General features: G+C 45.4%; 1 protein-coding gene across 1 annotated transcript in view; it reads left to right on the top strand.

The window, feature by feature from the left end:
• The window catches only part of LOC132125349 (uncharacterized), a 45774-nt gene that overhangs the window by 18968 nt on the left and 5106 nt on the right, over nucleotides 1-21700 (top strand). The window contains exon 4 of the mRNA XM_059536728.1: nucleotides 19421-19480. Coding sequence (XP_059392711.1) covers nucleotides 19421-19480 — 60 coding nt within the window. The remainder of the gene's footprint in view (nucleotides 1-19420; nucleotides 19481-21700) is intronic.

Raw genomic sequence — 21700 nt, forward strand, 5'->3', positions numbered from 1 at the left:
GTCCCTCCAGTGTGTCCTTGATCTTTCCCAGGGCCTCCTCCCGGTGGGACATGCCCGGAACACCTCCCCATGAAGTGTCCAGGAGGCATCCAGAAGAGATGCCTGAGCCACCTCAGCTGGCTCCTCTCGATGTGGCGGAGTGGCGTAGCTGATCACCCTATCTCTAAGGGAGTGCCTAGCCAACCTATGGAAAAAGCTCATTTCGGCCACTTATATCAGGGATCTTGTCCTTTCGGTCATGACCCACAGCTCATGACCATAGGTGGGAGTAGGAACGTAGACCAACCGGTAAATCGAGAGCTTCACCTTGCAGCTCAGCTCCTTATTTACCACAACAGACAGGTACATCGATCGCATGACTGCAGAAGATGCACCTATCCACCTGTCAGTCTCTCACTCCTTGGTTGGGTAAACTCCCATGAACCCTCCAGCACCCCGGCAAGGGTATAAAGCTGGTCCAGTGTTCCATTACTGGGACGAAAACTGTATGTTCCTCCTGAATACATGGTTCGACTGTTGGCCGAATTCTTCATGGCCTCACCAAACTCCTCCAAGACCCAAGTTTTTGCCTCCAAAACCACTGGACCCAAACGTATTGTGAGGGTCTGCAGCCCGCTTGGCCTGCCGGTACCCGTCAGCTGCCTCAGGAGTCCCACAAGCCAGCCAGGCCTGGTAGGATTCCTTCTTAAGCTTGACGTCATCCCTTACTTCCGGATAAATGGTCCACCACCGGGTTCGGGGATTGCCGCCTCGACAGGCACCGGAGACCTTACTGCCACAGCTCCGAGTGGCCGCATTGACAATGGAGGCGGAGAACATGATCCACTCGGATTCAAGGTCTCCAGCCTCCCTCGGAATCTGGTCGAAGCTCTACCGGAGGTGGGAATTGAAAATCTTTCTGACAGGGGGATCAGCCAGACGTTACCAACAGACCCTCACAATACGTTTGGGTCTGCCGAGTCTGTTCAGATTCGTCCCCAACCATTGGATCCAACCCACCACCAGATGTTGATCAGTTGACAGTTCCGCCCCTCTCTTTACCCACGTGTCCAAGACATACGGCCGGAGGTCAGATGAAATGACCATAGAGTCGATCATCGTCCTCTGGCCTAGTGTTTCCTGGTGCCACGTACACTGATGGACACCCTTATACTTGAACATGGTGTTTGTTATGGACAAACTGTGACTTGCACAGAAGTCTAATAACAGCATGGAGTACTTTCCAGCACCTATACCATAGACTCAAAGAAGGCCGGCTACTCTACACTGCCATTCGGAACATAAGCACAAATGACAGTGAGAGACCTATCCCCGACCCCGAAGGCGTAGAGAAGCGACCGTTTCGTTCACCGGGTCAAACTCCAACACATGGCAACTGAGCTGGGAAGCTAAGGACAACCTTACACCAACCCGCTGCCTCTCACCGTTGGCAACTCCAGAGTGGTGGAGAGTCCAGCCTCTCTCAAGGGGCGTGGTTGTGCTGTGCGTGGAGGTGAGCCCAACCATCTTAAGTCAGTACCTCTCAACCTCCCGCACAATGTCAGCTCCATGAGGGGAGGCCCGGCTACCAGGCGCTCGCATTCGGCCCCCCGCTCCAGGCCTGGCCCCAGCTACACCATGCCGGGCGACATCACAGTCCTCGTTTTTAAAGAATTCATAAAGGCCTTCTGACCTGCTCTTATTCTGACCCTTCACCTAGGACCTGTTTGCCTTGGGAGAACCTACCGGGGGCATATAACCCCGGACAACATAGCTCTTAGGATCATTCGGGTACTCAAATCCCTCCACCACGATAAGGTTGCGGTTCAAGGAGGAGAATTTAAGTTTTATGTTGTTTACCTCTCTTTTTTTTTGGGGGGGGGGTATTTAAGGTTAGTTAGTGCTTCTCCCTAAATTAGTTAATAGTTTTGTTTGTTATTTTAGGCCTTGCTTTCTCCTGAGCCATTGTTCCATTTCTCTTTATGTTAAACTTATTGTGTTTTTCTTTTGTAAGTAAATCTTCTTCTTTGTGTACTTCCGAGATGATGTCATCTTCACTCTTAAGTGTGCTCTTGCTGTTTTTTTTTATTTTTATGCTTTTTCCTTTGTTACTTCCCCTGCCAAACCCCTAGAGAGGAGGGGAACATAACACTACTCAAATTTATCCAAAGAACCCATCCGCCCCACCCAGACATCAGGCAACCCATAACCTTAAAAATATTGACTAAATGTTTTACCACCCTCCACAGAGGTTACCATTACATACACACCACCCGCACTCTTGATTCCATGTTCATCCTGGCTTTCGTCGGTTTTCTCAGATGCTGTGAACTCACTATCACATCTAGCTTCAACCCAAACATCCACCCCACTATCTTCGATCTAGTGGTGCTAGATGACAAAATTCTCTTTTATTTCATAAAGCAAAGTAAAACAGACCAAGAAAGGCCAAAAAGGCCTATCCCAGCGCCTATACAAGCTCGTCTGAAGCTTTCAAGAGATATATTCGATCAAACCGCTTCCACATCAAGGAAGCCCACCGAACTTATTGGCTGACACCTTTAACGTCAGTACATCCCCGTTCACTCAAACTTCAGACCCACCATAGTTAACTCCTTTTTAACATCACCTAATCCACCTATAATGGCCCATCCTCACTCTAGCCATCCCAGCAGCACCCTGTTCCCGCAGTAGCCTTAACTAACTCCCAGACTGCTGCAGCAGCGCCCCCCCCCCAACCAAAGGAGCCTTACCTAATTCCCACACTGCTGCAGCAGTGCCCGCACCCACAGGAGCCTTACCTAATTCCCACACTGCCACAGCAGTGCCCAATCCCGCAGGAGCCCCATCTCTCCTTCCCACTGCTGCAGCAGTGTCCGCTCCCTCAGGAGACTATTCTGTATTATTTTAAATAATTCATAAAGGGCTTCTGAACCGCTCTTAGTCTGACCCATCACCTAGGACCTGTTTGCCTTGGGAGACCTTACTGGGGGCATATAACCCCGGACAACATAGCTCTTAGGATCATTCGGGGAGTCAAACCCCTCCACCATGATAATGTTGTGGTTCAAGGAGTAGAATTGAAGGTTTATGTTGTTTATTTCTCTTTTTTGCTGGGTTATTTTAGGTATATTTTATATGCAGGTGCCTTTTCCTATTTCCCTACTGCTGCAGCAGTGTCCACTCCCGCAGGAGCCTTTTCTGTATTTCTCTACTGCCGCAGCAGTGTCCGCTCCCACAGGATCCTTTCCTGAAATTATCTACTGCAGCACCAGTCTGCTCCTGCAGGAGCCTTTTCTATCATTCTCTACTGCCGCAATAGTCGCGTCTCCAGCAGGAGCCTTTATCTCTCTCTTTCAGTAGTGAATGCTTCCACAGAAGACAAATTCTCTTCCTAGATACTGCTGCAACAATCTTATACCAAAGGACTTCCAGCACCCCTCTAACATTAAGCCTTACTTTTTGGGGGGTTGTAAATGCACGCCTCTGGCTGCTGCCCTGTTTTAATTGCTTTTTTGGGTAGCAATTGCTCTCCCTGGACAGCACGCCAAATACACATAACATTTATTTAATTATATGAAGGTGTGAACTTGTGAAGTGATGTTTTATAAACAAATTTCGGGAGGAGCACACACAGATAATTAACATGGCCAGTTCATCAATCAGCACAAGAGAAAACTCCTATAAATTAACAAGTACATCCTACCTTCATTATCGCTCGACTTTCAGTATCCTTCCTCCACTCCAACCCCGCACCTTCAGTTAGCTTCTACCCCAGCACAGGGAGAAGCACTCAGGGGAGTGCTTTTGGGCTGGGCTGGACACCGAGCTCGGACCCCTCTACATGGATGGGGAGGGTGCCCCGGGATCTGGAGTCTTGCCAAGCTTGGAGCGCTCTCCCTGGACAGGACGGCAAATACACATAACATTTATTTAATTATATGTAAGTGTAAACTCATTAAATGGTATTCATGATTTCAAACATCTGTTTGGATTTTTATATTCACTGTGTGTTAATCAATAAAATACAAATACAAGAGTACACAGATAGAGACAGATTCTTCCTCTGCTATTTATTGTTGCTTAGAAAAAAAGTGGCATAAAAGGTGGCCCGCAAAAAACGTCTCAGGTTCCCTGAGAGGGATCGAGACCTGTGTCTGAAGTCAGCATGATCTGTGTCTGAAGCACATGTGAAAAACCACCAATCTTATTGGTCCACATGGCCCATGACATCATAGGTTGTTGCCCAAAAGTATTAAAGGGCACCTGCTGAAAGCATCATCAACTTAGTTGTCTGAAGGAGACAAACAGGCATGGCGAGGGGGCGCAGCATCTCGTTTCCTCTCTGGGAACCATGGTTACATGCATAACCCGTGACGTTCCCCTTCTAGGGAATGCCACGATGCACCCCTTGGCACATTGAGGCGCATTGGGGAACGAATACCAACCATGCCATACTGAAGGACATGCCTGTCCGCTTGGTGGGAGAGCATCATGGAAGTGAAAGGCACACATCAGGCCTTTCCTCAGAAAGGGGTCAGACTACTGACGCCACGGGCCGCTCACATAACCTGGTAGAAATGGGGGAACCCGATTTAGATCAAAGGCAACATACCACCCAAGTTAAGAGCACAGCCTGGGGTGCCACTAGCAATTTTGAGGTTGAGGTTGGGCCCCCTACCACACCCATTCCACACCAAACATACAAGCAAACCTAGCTATCTAAAATCTCTGTCTGCAATTTAATAATACTGACCTATAACTTTTGCTATTACTTTTGACCACTAGGTATCAGTATTTAGTCTGAGACCTTCCCATAGCCAGTAATATTTATTATCTGAGGGTGGGGCTTGATGTTGTAATGCAGGGATGAGGTGGGTGATTAAAAAAAATCCTAATAATAAACAGCCAAAACACTTATAGATGAACATTCAAATGAATGAAGACAGCATTATATCATTATGAATATAAATTTGTGCTTTTTTGATTTTAGCTCAATATTTTTTTCTTTAATATTTGAATTATTTTAACTTTTAACTATTTTAACTTCTGAATTATGCACCATTTTTTTTCTTCAGCAATATCAGGGTGTTACCACTAGATGGCTGTATAGCCCTATATATAAATACCTTTATTTATATAGCACTTTAAACAGAACAGACTATGTCAAAGCAACTGAACAACATTAATTTGAAAAACACTGTCAATAATGCAAAATGATAGTTAAAGGCAGTTCATCATTTAATTCAGTGATGCCATCATCCGGCTCAGTTCAGTTTAAGTAGTATCTTTGCAATCATTTGCAATCAAGTTGACGGTATCGCTGTAAATGAAGTGTCCCAAACTAAGCAAGCCAGAGGCGTCAGCGGCAAGGAACCAAAACTCCATTGGCGAACGAATGGAGAAAAAACCTTGGGAGAAACCAGGCTCAGTTGGGGGGCCAGTTCTCCTCTGGCCAGACGAAACCAGCAGTTCAATTCCAGGCTGCAGCAAAGTCACATTGTGCAGAGGACTCAACTGGTTCCTGTGGTCTTGTCCTAGTGGTCGTCTGAGACAAGATCTTTACAGGGGATCTGTATCTAAGGCTAATCTAGTTGTCCTAGTCTCTGCTGTCTTCAGGGCTATAGAGGTCCTTTCTAGGTGCTGATCCACCATCTGGTCTGGATACGTACTGGATCCGGATGACTGCAGTGACCATCTGATCTGGATACAGACTGGATCTGGTGGCTACAGTGACATTGGAATAAAAGAGAAATAGAATAATATTAGCGTAGATGCCATTCTTCTACAGTTGTAGCAAGTACATTGTATGTTATGGGAAGTGTTCCCAGTTCTGGTTTACCTAATCAATGCAGCCTAGTTATTCCAGAGTTTAGGTGCTAAATAGGAAAAGGATCTGCCACCCGCTGGTGATTTTGATATTCTAGGTATTATCAAATTGCCAGAGTTTGAGAACACAGTGGACACGGAGGACTATAAGATCTTGTTCAAATACTGAGGTGCTAAACCATTCAGGGCTTTATAAGTAATAAGCAAGATTTAGAAATCTATACAATGTTTAATAGGCAGCCAGTGCAGTTTTGACAGAGCCGGGCTAATATGGTCATACTTCCTGGTTCTAGTAAGAACTCTTGCTGCTGCATTTTGAACCAGCTGGAGTTTGTTTATTAAGCGTGCAGAACAACCACCTAATAAAGCATTTTAATAATCTAATCTTGAGGTCATAAATGCATGGATTAACATTTCTGCATTTGACATTGAGATCATAGGTCGTAGTTTAGATATATTTTTGGGATGGAAAAGGTTGCTATCAAATAGCACACCTATGTTCCTAACTGATGACGAAGAATTGACAGAGCAGCCATCAAGTCTTAGACAGTGTTCTAGGTTATTAAATGCAGAATGTTTAGGTCCTATAAATAAAACCTCTTTTTTTCAGAATTTAGCAGTAAGAAACTAGTCTTCATCCAGTGTTTTATATCGACTATGCATTCCGCTAGTTTTTCAAATTTGTATGTTTCACCAGGCTGCGAAGAAATATAGAGTTGAGTATCATCATCATAACAGTGAAAGCTAACACTATGTTTCCTGATGATGTCTCCCAAGGGTAACATGTAAAGCGTGAAGAGTAACGACCCTAGTACTTAGCCTTGAGGTACTCCATACTGCACTTTTGATCGATATGATATCTCTTCATTCACTGCTACAAATTGATGGCAGTCATATAAGTATTATTTAAACCATGCTAATGCACATCCATTAATGTCCACAAAGTAGGTAGGAATATAATTGTGATGATACTACCTTTTCTAGTATCTTGGACAGAAAAGGGAAATTCGTGATCGGTCTGTAATTAACTAGTTCTTTGGAGTCAAATTGTGGTTTTTTGATGAGCGGCTTAGTAACAGCCAGTTTGAAGGTTTTGGGGACATATCCTAATGACAATGATGAATTAATAATTGTCAGAAGAGGATCTATGACTTCTGGAAGCACCTCTTTTAAGAGCTTACATAAAACCGTTTACTGCAGAGTGAGAACTTAAGACATAAAGCATGTTACTTGTATCAGGTTATTCATTGATGTATTTTCAGACATTATTAAATACCACATTTAAAAAAAGTTGAAACTGAAATGTTGATTTGAAGTGTCAGTTATTATTAAATCTAGACAGAGAAAGCATTTTGTTAGGCTACTTGTACTAGCTACAGTGTGATCACTCACATGAAAGTCAACAGAATAAATATTGGCTCAGTGTGACCAGGGCAATATTTTAAAACATAGAATTTAGTGTTTTCATACCATGAACATAGACATTCTGTGGTTGAGATGTGTATCCTACTTGAAAAAATCTGCATCATGATCAGCAGCTTGTAAATTGAGATTCAAGTAGCTTTACTGGCATGCTAAAAGGCTTTACAAAGCATTGACACTGCTTCAAAACAATGGTGTTGAACGGGCAAAGCATCCATAGAATTGCAGCAAAAGCTTGTCAATTTTCCATTTGTTTCCAATCCACAAATATTTAGATCTTTTGATAACCGGACCTACATCTTTGTCAAACTCAAAGACATCTCTTATTTGACAGTTTACCATTTGATCTCACTCAAGCCCCTTTCACACTGCACGTCAGACCCGCCAAATTGCCGGAACATTGCCGGGTCGCCTTCTGTGTGAAAGCAACCACGTCCCAGGATTGATTCCGGCATTGAACCTGGGTCGGGGACCTAGTAACTTTGCCGGGTTCAACCTGGTACGAGCGCTGTGTGAACAAAAGCCAGATCCAATGCCGTGTCGAAGTGATGACGCGTGTTATCGAGCGATTCTTTTACCGGCTGTTTTGAAGGAAGATCAACGCTTGCGACGAAAAAATATGTGCAAACTGTAATGAAGCAGAGATCAGTTAGTTTCTCACTTTCCGCGCTGACGCCGAGTTTGCTTGGTTCAGTGTAAGTATAACGTGCCTAACGTTTTCAACTCGTACATTACACATCACGCCCTGATGTCACGTGTCGTTACGGGATCTTTACGGGTTGTGTGTGAAAGCACGCACATATCCCGGGTAATCACTGGCAGTGTGAAAGTGCAAAATTTCCGATTCTGAGGGGCCACACACTTTTGGGGTCTCAAGAGATCTGTTTTTTAGCAGTAATAGGCAAGGGCTCAGTGAGACCGCTACTCAAAGACCCTAAGAAGGGGGTAAGTCACTGAACTAACAGATACAGAATATTTATCAAATTGATTAAAACTTTACTAAGACAGTTAAAAAATGCGTAAATTTAATTTAATCATTTAATATTTACCATGTTTTCAACAGTAGTAACAAGAACAAATAGAATCTTACTTCAGCCGGCTTGTGAGATTATATAGACTAACAAGTCATCACTGCTATCGTCCTCTCACCTTACTTGGTCTAGTCTTTGGTTGAGCTCAAATAGGGCTGGGTTACATTAAGAAATATAAGCACATCAACGTGAGAGGGATGCAGGTTTGATCATTGCCTTGTGATGGTGTTGCTGGCCAAAGAAATATTATTACACTTGGTGTAGCCTGCTGGTGGCAGTTGCAGAGGAAACCGGTGTTCGTTGCATGCCCACCATTCGAGAGGATTTCCGAGTTAAATATAAGTAGTTAAAAAAAAAAGTTTTCTATGGATTATTTGCTTACCTGAAGTTTCTGAATGCTTTGTCTTGCTGTCATGCAATGAATCGGTGAGATGTTGATTTGGCATCCTGTAATGTTAATGCATGCTCTAGTAGTCGAATGTTTCAGACAGCGCCGAATAGTGGTTGCAATAGTCAATCACTTGACTACTCAACTAGTCTATGCAAGCCCTACATGATAGTAGTAGTAATAAACAATCAGGGAGCAGTAACCGGAAGACCATACAAGGGCATGGAAACACAAGGGGAACAAAACACACAAAACATGGAACAGAGTCTTACAGGTATACATGTCAAACCAGCAATCAAAGACTACAGATTTTAGCCTAGGATTATTGGAATCTTTTCAGATTTTCGAAATTTGTCTCAGATGACCAAATCATGGCCAATAGTCAAGTCAAGTCCAGTCACCTTATTTATATTGTGCTTTAAACAAAATACATTGCGTCAAAGCAACTGAACAACATTCATTAGGAAAACAGTGTGTCAATAATGCAAAATGATAGTTAAAGGCAGTTCATCATTGAATTCAGTAATGTCATCTCTGTTCAGTTAAATAGTGTCTGTGCATTTATTTGCAATCAAGTCAACGATATCGCTGTAGATGAAGTGACCCCAACTAAGCAAGCCAGAGGCGACAGCAGCAAGGAATGAAACTCCATCGGTGAAGAATGGAGAAAAAAACCTTGGGAGAAACCAGGCTCAGTTGGGGGGCCAGTTCTCCTCTGACCAGACGAAACCAGTAGTTCAATTCCAGGCTGCAGCAAAGTCAGATTGTGCAGAATAATCATCTGTTTCCTGTGGTCTTGTCCTGCTTGTCCTCTGAGACAAGGTCTTTACAGGGGATCTGTATCTGGGGCTCTAGTTGTCCTGGTCCGCTGTCTTTCAATATTGCACAGTGTGCGAATTAGATTGCGTCTTTTACAATTCACCACGCAAATTGTCACTCGCATGAATGAGAATTGATTTGTCTCTGATTTTAGGGCATTTGTCAACAATCTCCGCAAAACTGTCATCGATTGAAAATCTGGGCTAAAATCCTGCAGTGTAAACCTGACATTAAACTGATTCCCTCTGCCAACCAAACAGCAGCACACTAACAGCAACTATGAGTAACTTAGCAACAGCATAATAACAACTTAACATCTCTAACAACTTCCTGGCAACCACACACAACATTATATTGTGCTTTGCAAGTTCTCTTACGAGAGCTCTCTCGTACTGCGTCTTAGCTAAGACGCTACGGGAAAAGTCTCTTTTCACGAAATACTGAAGCAAAAAAAATTATCCTTAAATTTGTATTTTTGTAAAGCGCATTTGCAGCAGTACACAGCCATAGGCGAGACGGCTCGTTCGCTCATTGGCTTGTTCTGCGGCAACTGCACAGCCTATCGAGCGCAGGCTGATGCAACATCAGACCAATAAGGGCGCTTCGTGCCCTTCTTGCCACTTCCCGCCGAAACGGGTGTGGCCCAACCTATAAAAGGAGCTCGAAAAGGCTGACTCACCTGGTTTTTCATCTCTTCAGCGAAGCTCACGCATCGCTGGATCACGGAGGAAGCAAGCGCCGTCTGAGAAGCATATCAGCGGGACGAGCCATTCTGAAGCTGCTGGCCTCGCCACCTTCCACTGCCGTTCCTGCTGCGCTGTCCGGCGCCTATATCCTTTAATATCCTTATAATCCTTTGTATATCCTGTGTGTGTTCGCCCTGCGACGCACACTCAAAAAAAGAGCTGCGTCTTTTTAAAGATGCCCTCGTGCGGCTCGTGCAGAGCCCCGCTCGGCGAAGGAGATCATCACGTCATCTGCATCTCCTGTCTGGGTGAGGACCATGCAGCGCTCACGCTCGCTGACGGCGGCTGCCCTCATTGCGAGCTACTGCCTATGGTGACTCTGAGGACTCGCCTGGCGTCCTTCTCGAAGCCTGCATCATCCTCTGCGCCGCAGCGCCGCTCACAGCGCCTACCAGAACCGCCTCCAGCTCGGCCGAGCTCACCGGTTCCCTCCGCTTCACCGGCCTCCCCTGCATCACTTCCCGATGTTCAGCGTCCGCTGTCTGCCGATGCGTCATCCAAGGAAGTGGATCTCAGGCCCGCCTCGGAGGAAGAGGACACGTGCTCTCTGCTCGCTTCGGGCAGTGAGGGTTGGGCGAGCTCTGTGGATCTCGCGCCCTCTGCTCAGAGGCCCAGCAGACGGGGGGATATCGATAAGGAGCTGATGCAGTGCTCGCTCTGGCCGCGGCGAGCCTCTGCCTCGAGTGGTCTGCACCAGCGCCCCCTTCACGTTCCCGACTGGATGGTAGCTATCTCCCGGATGAGTGTTCTTCTTCAAGCTCAAAGCACGCCCCCTTTCTTCCTGAGCTTCACGAAGAAGTGGCGAAAGCTTGGAACGCTCCGTTTTCGGCGAGAATCCGTTCATCTGTTTCGCCAGCATTCTCCGCACTGGACGGTGCTAAAAACAGAGGCTACCTGTCACTTCTGCCGGTGGAACAGGCTATAGCAGCGCACCTTTGCCCGCCCTCTGCTGGATGGCGGACTAAGGCGGCGTTGCCTTCCAAAGCTTGCCGCATGACGTCATCGCTGCTCGCACGGATCTTCTCTGCTGCTGGGCAGGCTGCGTCTGCGCTACACACCATGGCCACGCTGCAGATTTTCCAGGGCGATCGCCCCACGGCGCGGGAGCCGCGGCAGAGGATTGCGGTGAAGCCAGAAGCCCCAAAAACATCCTAGCACTGCTGGGAAAGCGCCGGTGTACGAGTTTCGCTGCGGCCGAGCTCTCACCAAAGCGCGCCGCTGTTGCAGTTCCAAGAGTTCCGACTGCCTCAGTGTCTTCTGCAATGCGCAAGCCTGCACGAGTGCCCGCTTGTCTGCACACAAAAGCCGTTATCACGGCTACCCAGATGTTTCACGAAAAGAGTGTTTTTCCTGGTGTTCCGGCAATGGCCGATGGTGCTATAAATGTAGTGACGATGCCCACTCCTCAGTGCCCATCTCCACATGTAAACACAGCCCTGCACACAGGGCCTGCGCACATAAAAGCGACTCATGTCGATCGCGCACACTGCATAGTAAGCGTGCCCACCCCTCAGTGCCCACAATTACTATGTCACTCGCGTCATGTGGTTTCTGTAAAAACGAAACCCGTGCACGCTCGTCCGGCCACGGCCGATGGTGCTATAAATACAGTGACGGTGCCCACTCCTCAGTGCCCATCTCCACATGTAAGCACAGCCCTGCACACAGGGCTCGCGCACATAAGATCGACACAGATCGGTCAAGCGCGCCGCATAGTAAACGTGCCCACTCCCCAGTGCCCACATACACTATGTCACATACGGCGCGTGGCTTCTGTAAAAACGAAGCCCGTGCACGTACGCTCTGCACAGGCAGACAGCGAGTTGAAAGTGGTAAATGTGCACATATGCAGCCCACAATTACTCGCAGACATCTCAAGTCCCATGGGACCTGCTCAGCCCTCCCCCGGTCGGTTAAGCGCCGAGACGTGGTCGAGGAGGAGCGATCTGCCCGCTGTGATCAGCGTGCTCCCCGCCTCAAATGCGCAGCGCACCCGAGCGCCGCCGTTGCCCAGTCAACAGTGTGCGCTTCGCATCCAGCCCTTAGCCATTCATGCAGATGCATGGTCAGCGCTTCCAGGGGTTTCGGATTGGGTGCTAGGCATTATAAAGAGAGGCTACTCGCTACAGTTTTTTCGACGTCCTCCGCGCTTTTCAGCGCGCGTCGAAACTACGGTCAAAAAAGAAGTAGCACACATACTTCGGGCCGAAATATCAAAACTGTTGAGCAAAGGGGCTGTAGAGCCTGTATCTCCAGCTCAAAGCGAGGGGGGGCTGTATAGCAGATACTTTCTGGTGCCCAAGAGAGACGGGGGTCTCAGGCCCATACTGGATCTAAGACAGCTGAACAAGGCATTGATGAAACGCAGTTTCAAAATGCTTACGACCAGGAAGCTCCTCGCGCAGTTTCGCAGAGGGGACTGGTTCATGTCAATAGATCTGAAGGACGCATATTTTCAAATACAGATAGCGTCAAACCACAGGCGATATTTGAGATTCGCCTTCGAGGGCCAGGCATACCAGTTTACAGTCCTGCCGTTCGGCTTGTCCATGGCTCCTCGTACGTTTACGAGGTGCATGGATGCAGCGCTCGCTCCTCTCAGACTCAGAGGCATGCGAGTGCTGAATTATTTGGACGACTGGCTGGTCCTGGCCCAATCACGAGCGGAGCTCATGGACCACAGGGCCGTTTTACTCGATCACCTCGAGAAGCTCGGCCTCAGTGTCAATTGGGCGAAGAGTTCGCTGAACCCCAGTCAGACGATTCTGTTTTTGGGTATAGTTCTGAACTCGTGTTCTATGACGGCGCAGCTGTCACCACAGCGCATGATGGGCATTCAGCGCGCAGTGAGTTCTTTCCGCTGCGGCGCGACCGTGTCGCTCAAACACTGTCAGAGGATGCTGGGCCTCATGGCCTCAGCGTCTCCGGCTCTGCAGCTGGGCCTGCTCCGCATGCGCCCCCTGCAGTTCTGGCTGAAGGCGCGGGTGCCGCGCAGAGCGTGGGCATCTGGCCGGCTGCATCTCAAGGTCAATCAGAGCTGTGTCACAGCTCTGGCACCTTGGACAGTGAACGACTGGTGTAAGCCTGGGGACTTCCCCGAATGTGAAGATGGTGTCGACGGACGCCTCCACTTCGGGATGGGGAGCGATGCTCGAGGGCAGACCGTTCTTTGGCCTATGGTCAGAACGGGAAAAGCTCCATCATATCAACTGTCTGGGAATGCTGGCAGTGGAGAACGCGCTGATGCGCTTTTGTCCCCAAATCAAGGACCACCATGTCTTAGTCTGTTCGGACAACATGTCTGTGGTGTCCTACATAAATCTAGGTCTCGGGTCCCGAAACCTGTACATGCTGGCGGAACGCCTCCTGGTTTGGGCTCAGTGCAACGTGCGTTCGCTGAGGGCAGTGCATGTGCCTGGGCTACAGAATCTGGGTCCAGACAGGCTGTCCAGAGGCAATGTTCCTACGGGCGAATGGTCTCTACACCCGCAAACAGTCCGGCTGTTGTGGGAGAGATTTGGCAGGGCGGAGGTGGACCTCTTCGCGTCCCACGAAAACGCTCACTGCCCCGGGTTCTTTTCCAAGAATGAAAGCACGCTGTCACGGGAATGGCCGCGCTGCCCGCTTTATGCGTTCCCTCCCGTCTCCCTCCTTCCGCAGGTGATAGAACGGGTGAGAGAAACGAGATGTTCAATACTGCTTGTGGCACCTCTTTGGAAGAACCATCCATGGTTCCCAGATTTGATGCAATTAGCAGATGTCGCCCCATGGCCGGTACCGTTGAGGAGAGATCTCCTCTCGCAGGCCAGGGGCTCGATTTGGCACCCTCGACCGGAGTTGTGGTCCCTCCATGTATGGGCACTCAACGGTTACCCGCTGATCTCGCAGGGGGAGTGCTAAATACCATCACTCAGGCTAGAGCTCCGTCGACACGACGTCTGTATGCCTCGAAGTGGTCGGTGTTCTCCAGCTGGTGCACAGCTCGAGGTTATTCACCCCTTAGTTGTGAGGTGACGGAGGTCCTCTCCTTCCTACAGGAGCTGTTGGATAAGGGCAGAGCCCCATCCACGCTCAAAGTTTATGTGGCGGCCATCGCGGCGTTTTCTGAAACGGCGTCCGGTCAGTCAATAGGAAGGAACGATTTAGTCATCCGGTTCCTCAGAGGAGCTAGGAGGCTGAATCCTCCCAGACATCCGTCAGTCCCTATGTGGGACCTCGCGGCGGTTTTGGAGGCCTTGAAGGGTCCCCCTTTTGAGCCTATCCAATCGGTTAGCCTTCAGCATCTGTCGTTCAAGACAGTATTCTTGTTGGCTCTCGCTTCTGTGAAGCGTGTGGGTGATTTGCACGCGCTCTCGGTGAGCCAGTCGTGCTTGGAGTTTGGGCCCAATGACTCAAGGGTCATACTCAAACCTAGGCACGGTTATGTGCCGAAATCCCTCAACACACCGTTTCGGGCTCAGGTTATTGCCCTGTCTGCCCTGCCGGTGTCAGGGGAGGATGGAGACTCGAGTCTTCTTTGCCCTGTCAGGGTTTTAAGAGCTTATGTGTCTCGCTCTGCTGCCTCTCGGCAGACGGAGCAGCTATTTGTCTCGTTCGGTGGACGTTCCAAAGGAATGGCTGTTTCGAGACAGACTCTATCCAGATGGATAGTTGACGCCATAGCGTTAGCTTACGCTTCCAGGGGCCTTCAGTGCCCGTTGGGCGTCAGAGCACACTCCACAAGAGGCGTCGCCTCGTCGTGGGCGTGGTCTACTGGGATCTCCTTGCAGGATATATGTATGGCGGCGGGTTGGGCCTCGCCGTCTACATTTATCAGGTTCTATAACCTGGAGGTTCCCGCCTTGCAAGCAAGGCTGCTGTCGGTATAGAAGAATCAGGGCCCTGAGGGGAATTCTGAATTCATGAGCGCTAGGCGCTGCCGACTGTTATATGGGCAGTATTGCGTAAGACCCGCATTGCCACATTGGTCAGGCCTTGCCTCGGCTGTGTGATGTCATATTGCCGCATCTACGGATGCTGCTAGATATGGGACGGAGGGTTTTTCCCCCTTTTTTCTGTCCCGGACTCTCTGTGAGTCCCTCAGGTGACTGTGCACTGTAAATCCTGGGCGTTGCTTCAGGTTTATCGGTGTGTGATCCCTGCGCGCACGGCGTTTTACATCGGGTTCCCGTAGCGTCTTAGCTAAGACGCAGTACGAGAGAGCTCTCGTAAGAGAACGTACTCGGTTACTAAACGTAACCTCGGTTCTCTCTAGAAGAGCGAACGAGTACTGCGTTCTCTGCCGTGCGTACGATTCACTCTGGTTCGCTTCGGCGATGAAATAAATCAGGTGAGTCAGCCTTTTCGAGCTCCTTTTATAGGTTGGGCCACACCCGTTTCGGCGGGAAGTGGCAAGAAGGGCGCGAAGCGCCCTTATTGGTCTGATGTTGCATCAGCCCGCGCTCGATAGGCTGTGCAGTTGCCGCAGAACAAGCCAATGAGCGAACGAGCCGTCTCGCCTATGGCTGTGTACTGCTGCAAATGCGCTTTACAAAAATACAAAATTAAGGATAATTTTTTGCTTCAGTATTTCGTGAAAAGAGACTTTTCCCGTAGCGTCTTAGCTAAGACGCAGTACTCGTTCGCTCTTCTAGAGAGAACCGAGGTTACGTTTAGTAACCGAGTACGATTTTTGCGTCTTCCTCAGAGAGTTTTAATTGCTTCCACACTGCTGACATGTCTGCTGCATTAGTGGCGCCTCTGTTTGGTCATGCCATTGTTAGGTACAATTTATTAGTTACGAACACCACAATTTTTTTTTTTTTTTCTAATTTTCGGCCGAATAATTTTGGTTGCCAAATCTTTGGTGCATCCCTAGTAAGAAGTATAAACTATAATATTAATTTAAAACAGGGTTATATGGGTAGATGGGGGAAGCAGCAGACAGGCTTTTTGAAAATCCAAATAGATTTTCTGCCAGTAGAATTCACTTTTTGTCAGAAATATAATGGTTTCCCCAGTAATGGCTGTATACAAAGCAGCGCCGCACTCATGAACGCTCCCATCAGATAAAGTTGAAATGCAATCTAAACTTTTCTGAAGACACTCAGTTCATTTCAGAGATACAAAAACACCCGCATCACATCATTGCTTAAATTAGTAAGAATGTGTAAAGTGTTTAAAACTATAGCCTATTATTTTGTATATGTACGAGGAACATCCTCTGACGAGTTACTAAGGTAAGCCTATGTGCCCCAGCCCAATTTAACCCCTGCTTATGAACATGCCTATTATTAACATTTCGGCTGTTTATTAGTACTAATAAAGCACATATTCTGTATGACATGATCATATTCTACATCCCTAATCCTTGCCCAATACCTAAACTTAACAATTACCTCACTAACTATCAACAGAGTTTATTGAGGCAAAAGTAACAGTTAATGGTTTGTTAACGGCGAGCAATTGGTCCTTAAAATAAAGTGTGAATGCATTTTTAATAAACACATAGAAGTATACATAGTAGTTTTAATAAACACATAGTAGACTCATGACTAGTATTAGTGAAGTAAACTGTAAATCTGTCAACCCCAGAAAGTCATGCTTTGTGTGTGACCGACTTTGTCAGCAAGAATCGCTGGAAGGACTAGATGTTAAAGAAATTTTAAAAAAAGCACAGTGTATAGCAGGCTTTACAAGTAATACATCTTGTATTGCAATGACATCCCCACTAACATCCTGCTGAAAGAAAATATTAGGGCAGCCGTGGTAGTAATCACGGCAGAAACAACAGATATTCTTCCTTTATCCTATGATTTCACACTTATCCGAGCCTGACCTCACTGCCACTCCTGGTAGAAAGAAGTTACGATGTTTCTTTATATTCCAGATCAATGGCCTAAACCCACTACTCCATGAAACTGTTGGTGTCAGGTGGAGTCAAGTCATTTTCTCTTAACTAAAACATCAGTGTTTTGCCACGCCACCTTCAATGCACACATATATGTAAGAGCTAACACATTACCAAATGAGAAAGTGGCCCTTCTTAAATGAGTAGCCAGTAAGCCGTTGATGCTTGCCTCTTCGAACAAGCACAGTGAGAGGTTTCGGGTGACCTCGCACGCCGTCCTGTCACTTTGACAATGCCGGGGAACATTGTGGGGCAAGAGATCTTTCTCCCACAGGCAGACGGGATGTAAATGGGAGTAAATGGGTTTTTGATTTCTAAATGCCGTCTGATAATGGAAGTGGGTGATGTGTCAGATCACACACATATGAGCCTCTGTTGGAGATAAGGCCATTTGTACAAGAGCAGTGTGTGTGTGTGTGTTATCTTCACCCCTCTGTTTTCACAATTTCTATTCTGTTCCTGAAAGACTCATTTGAATTTCCTCATCATAACAGCCCTATGCTTGAACCTCAATTAATATGTTAATGTTGCTGTGCAAGGTTTTTAATTAGTATAAGATGAATCACATTGCATTTATGGGACCTGATTATCGCTCTCCGATGCTTTGGGGGTGTCGTTTTGTTGTTACGTGACGCTCTTAATGGCATTGTTCAGGGTGAATTTTTCAAGCTTAAAGTATTTAATTTTCTGAATAGTAATGGTTTATTCCATCAAGTCTTATTTATTTATTTATTTATTTACACAGAAAGATATTACTCTAAAATTTTGGATTAAATTACTGGATTCACTACATTTACAATGGCATAATTGGCTTTTTGGAGCTTGAAAGTTTTGATTACCTATCATTGGGATAACAGAAATCTTCAGATTTTATGAAATTAATTTGTGCCTGAAAATAAAACAGAGTGTTGAAGGTTTGATACGATGTGAGGATGAGTAAATGATGATTGACTAGAAAAACTAACATGGAAGAGAATAAATTGTTGAATAAAGTCATTATATATATATATATATATATGTATGTATGTGTGTGTGTGTGTGTGTGTGTGTGTGTGTGTGTGTGTGTGTGTGTGTGTGTGTGTGTGTGTGTGTGTGTGTGTTACTGTACCTAAGAACATTTCTGACCCATTGTAAAATCACTGTAACACATGGACTTTTTTTGTTGTTGCTTTACTAAAACACTCATACACATGTGTGTTTTTTCTTCATTGGCGTCTCTTCTATCCATCCTTCTCTCTTTCTCCCTCCCCCATTCCTCCCCCATTCCAGTTTGTTTTTTGTCCACTGCTATTATTCCAATCTCAGTAATCTGTTGAGGTACATTTATTTTTGCGAGCGAGTTATTGAATCATAACTGTGCTTTCAAAAGAGTAATTAAAGTTAAACGTGGCCTTGATGAGCTACTCCTTCAGGAAATGTTATGATATTAAATTATTTATGTCTAGAGGGTCTCTGTACCGTATGTAAATCATTTAGGAATGCAAATGGCCCACTAAATCTCATAGATTATGAATAAAAATGTACTATTCCCATGTTTAGCTCTGGGCTTTTAATCACAGAATTAACTTTTCTTTTTGTCCATGCCTGAAGTCATATTAATCTCATGCTAGAAACACTGTAAGGAATAAGACACCTTCAGTTCAAAAGACAAAAAACAGTATAATACCACAGTCTTTTATATTTCGAATGCTGACACTGGTATCGTAAATGGCATTGTCTAAAATATAGTCTACACAGATATGTGAAAACAGAGTTCAGATGTTAAAATCACTTAAGCTCAAATGTGTTGCCTTCTCAGTGCCAGCACAAGGGAAGCTGTCACTGTTTTTCTGTCTTTAAAATGAAAGTGAATTATTATAACTCCCTTGTTTCCACTATATTCTCCAGCGATTGTTCATCTGCCATTTATCTCACATTTCTCCACGTAATGAGACACAGAGAGATGAGCACTTGAGTGGCATCATACAAGCTGTACAAGCACAGAATTAGCTGTCTTTTCCCCTAATGTTAGTCAAGGTTTTTACACCAAAAAACCATCATAATTACCATATATGCTTCTATTTTTCACCCTGACCCTTATAATCAATCAGACCATTTTTGCTCTTGTCCTATCAAAATGTAAATGCACATTAGAGTTCATATGTTAATGAGCTCATGCTTGTAATGTAATAACCACAAATATTCCTGAATGAGTCATTGTTTTTAAAGTTTTATTTCAATAGACAGGCTTTATGAAGGTTTGATTTCATGTGATCTAAAAAGACCCCTTTGTAACATTTTGCATTTTGAGTTATCTGTCTTTTTATGTGTTGAACAGAGTGATGAACAGGAGGGACCTGAGGAAGACACTCGGAGCATCACCGCATCTTCAGTTATGGTATTTCAATCAATCATTCAATCAATGGTATTTAATTATTTATGTGCTATTTTGAGGTTTAATTATTGCAATGGTAGAAAATGTAAAATTGCTATCATTATTTGTATGTACTTTGTGTACGAGTTGGGCGGAAATATATTTATTTATGTATTTATTTATTTATGAGTTTAGAAGACACTGTTATCCAAAGTAGCATAAAAAAAACATTGCAAACAGTAGCTAAATATAAAATCATCAAATGTGGTTATGTTGTATTACATCACTTTATTTTGTATATAACGCAGCAGGAACCACTAGTACCATGAATTAATAAACCATACCACAAAGTGTTTTGGGAAGAGGACTGAGCTGTGTTTCAGGCATTTTTCTCAAAGCATTTCCTTGCAGAGTATACAGACAGTCTTCTCCCAGAACAGCATGCAGGCGGTTGAAGGACAGCCCCCTCAGTGAACGCATGCGTTTTTTAATTATCGTGGAGGTGACACCTCATCCCCGAGCATCTCTCACCTGAGCTGTAAACAGGGCTGTGAACTTTGCCATCAACCGCGCGACCCTGATTGTCATTGATGAAGGGAAAAGCTCATTAATACACACCCAGCGAGAGACAACACAACACGGCCAGCTGAGAAACCCTCAACATACCCATTTTTACAGCATTTCAGAAAGATGGTGTTATTTTAGTGGGCGTGATAGTCTCACAGATATGTCTGATTAATTGCTGTACTGTTTTTTTCCACTTTTGTGATGTTGTGCGTTTGAGTGTTTATACTTCAGCACAAGCTTACGGTGACCTGGATGTGTCAAGCTTTAAAAGCCAATCACAAAAGCACCATAAACCTGAATAAAATTAGCTTATATGCTATATTCTACATTTTCTGAGCCCATACGATAACGCTGTGTGAGAAACAAACCAAAATCTAGTCATATTTTGCTGATATGCATAATAGCATAGCTCTCAAATCTCACACCTGCTTTTGCACTTATTCAAAACCTCAGATTTGCCACTTTTAGAAAGTTTGTGTATGATTTGGGGTCAGTGGTCAGTGGCTGTTTGTGACATTCGGGTCCTCCTGTACAGTCTGTCTTTATGAGTTGAGAAGTCGTCATTTTGATGTCACGCTTGTTCAAAATTATGTTTTTACATCTATGTCATTTACAAATGTGTAGTTTTGAATCGTTGTATGCTTTACTTTTAAATGGCTAGTTAGTGTTCACTTGAGCATTTTCCAGTGCACTTTCAGAGTTGCTCAGAAACCCTCCACCTTCCCCAGCTCCACCTGTATAGATCTCCTACGAGTTATTATATATGCAAATTGTGCAGCAGCAGTATGTCTGAAATACTCACAGCAGCGAATCAGAGTATTGGCAATAACAAGTTCCTGTACTTCCTTTGCAACAGCAGCAATAACCAGTAACAACAGCAGCGTAGCAGATCTTTTCGGCCAAGACCAAATACATTAACATTGCCATATACATTACCATGCTAAAATCTTCCGGGAGTCATAATCAAACTAGTTTTATTGTGCCAGACTTAAAACAGAAGGTTTTTTTTTTTTTTTACTTGCGCAATTTAGCTCATCCACAAGGGGGCAACACTGGCTGTCAGAAAAGCAACGGAAAAGATGGAACAACAACAGAATACTGGAGACTGCAACACACTCATCAAAACTTGATGACTTGAGTTAGCAGGCAAATTTCTATCTCCAGGCGTCCATAATCAGACAATACAGAGAATGGAATAGCGAACATTTACAATTTATGCCCATAAGTTTTGAGGCCACGTAATAAGCTACACCATAAACTTCCTGCTGGAAGCGTTTCTTTCAAAATGGATGTCAGAAGGCAACGGAGCCATAAACAACCAGAGACATTAATTTCAGAATAAACAAGGGGAGTTTGTCTCTTGTTAACTTTCATTTTAACTTTGCTGTAAACTTTATTGGCTGGGTACCAACTGGCCTGCCAATTACAGTGCCTTTCTCTTGTTAATTTTATGTTGGGGTGATAAATTCTCAGCAGGGCTAGAGTCCTGACCTCAACCTTACCTACTTCATTCATAAAGAAAACTCCTTCAGCACACCCTTAAAAAAACAAAAAACAGACTGTTGAAGGCATCACAAAATATGTCAAAGAAAACCAATTTGTTAATGCGCTCTTAATTTTTCAGTGGTACATTTACACCCACTCCATGCTTCTTTTAGTTTAGCTAAACCAAGCTAA

Source organism: Carassius carassius, chromosome 43, assembly GCF_963082965.1.
Source record: "Carassius carassius chromosome 43, fCarCar2.1, whole genome shotgun sequence".
Taxonomy (NCBI): domain Eukaryota; kingdom Metazoa; phylum Chordata; class Actinopteri; order Cypriniformes; family Cyprinidae; genus Carassius; species Carassius carassius.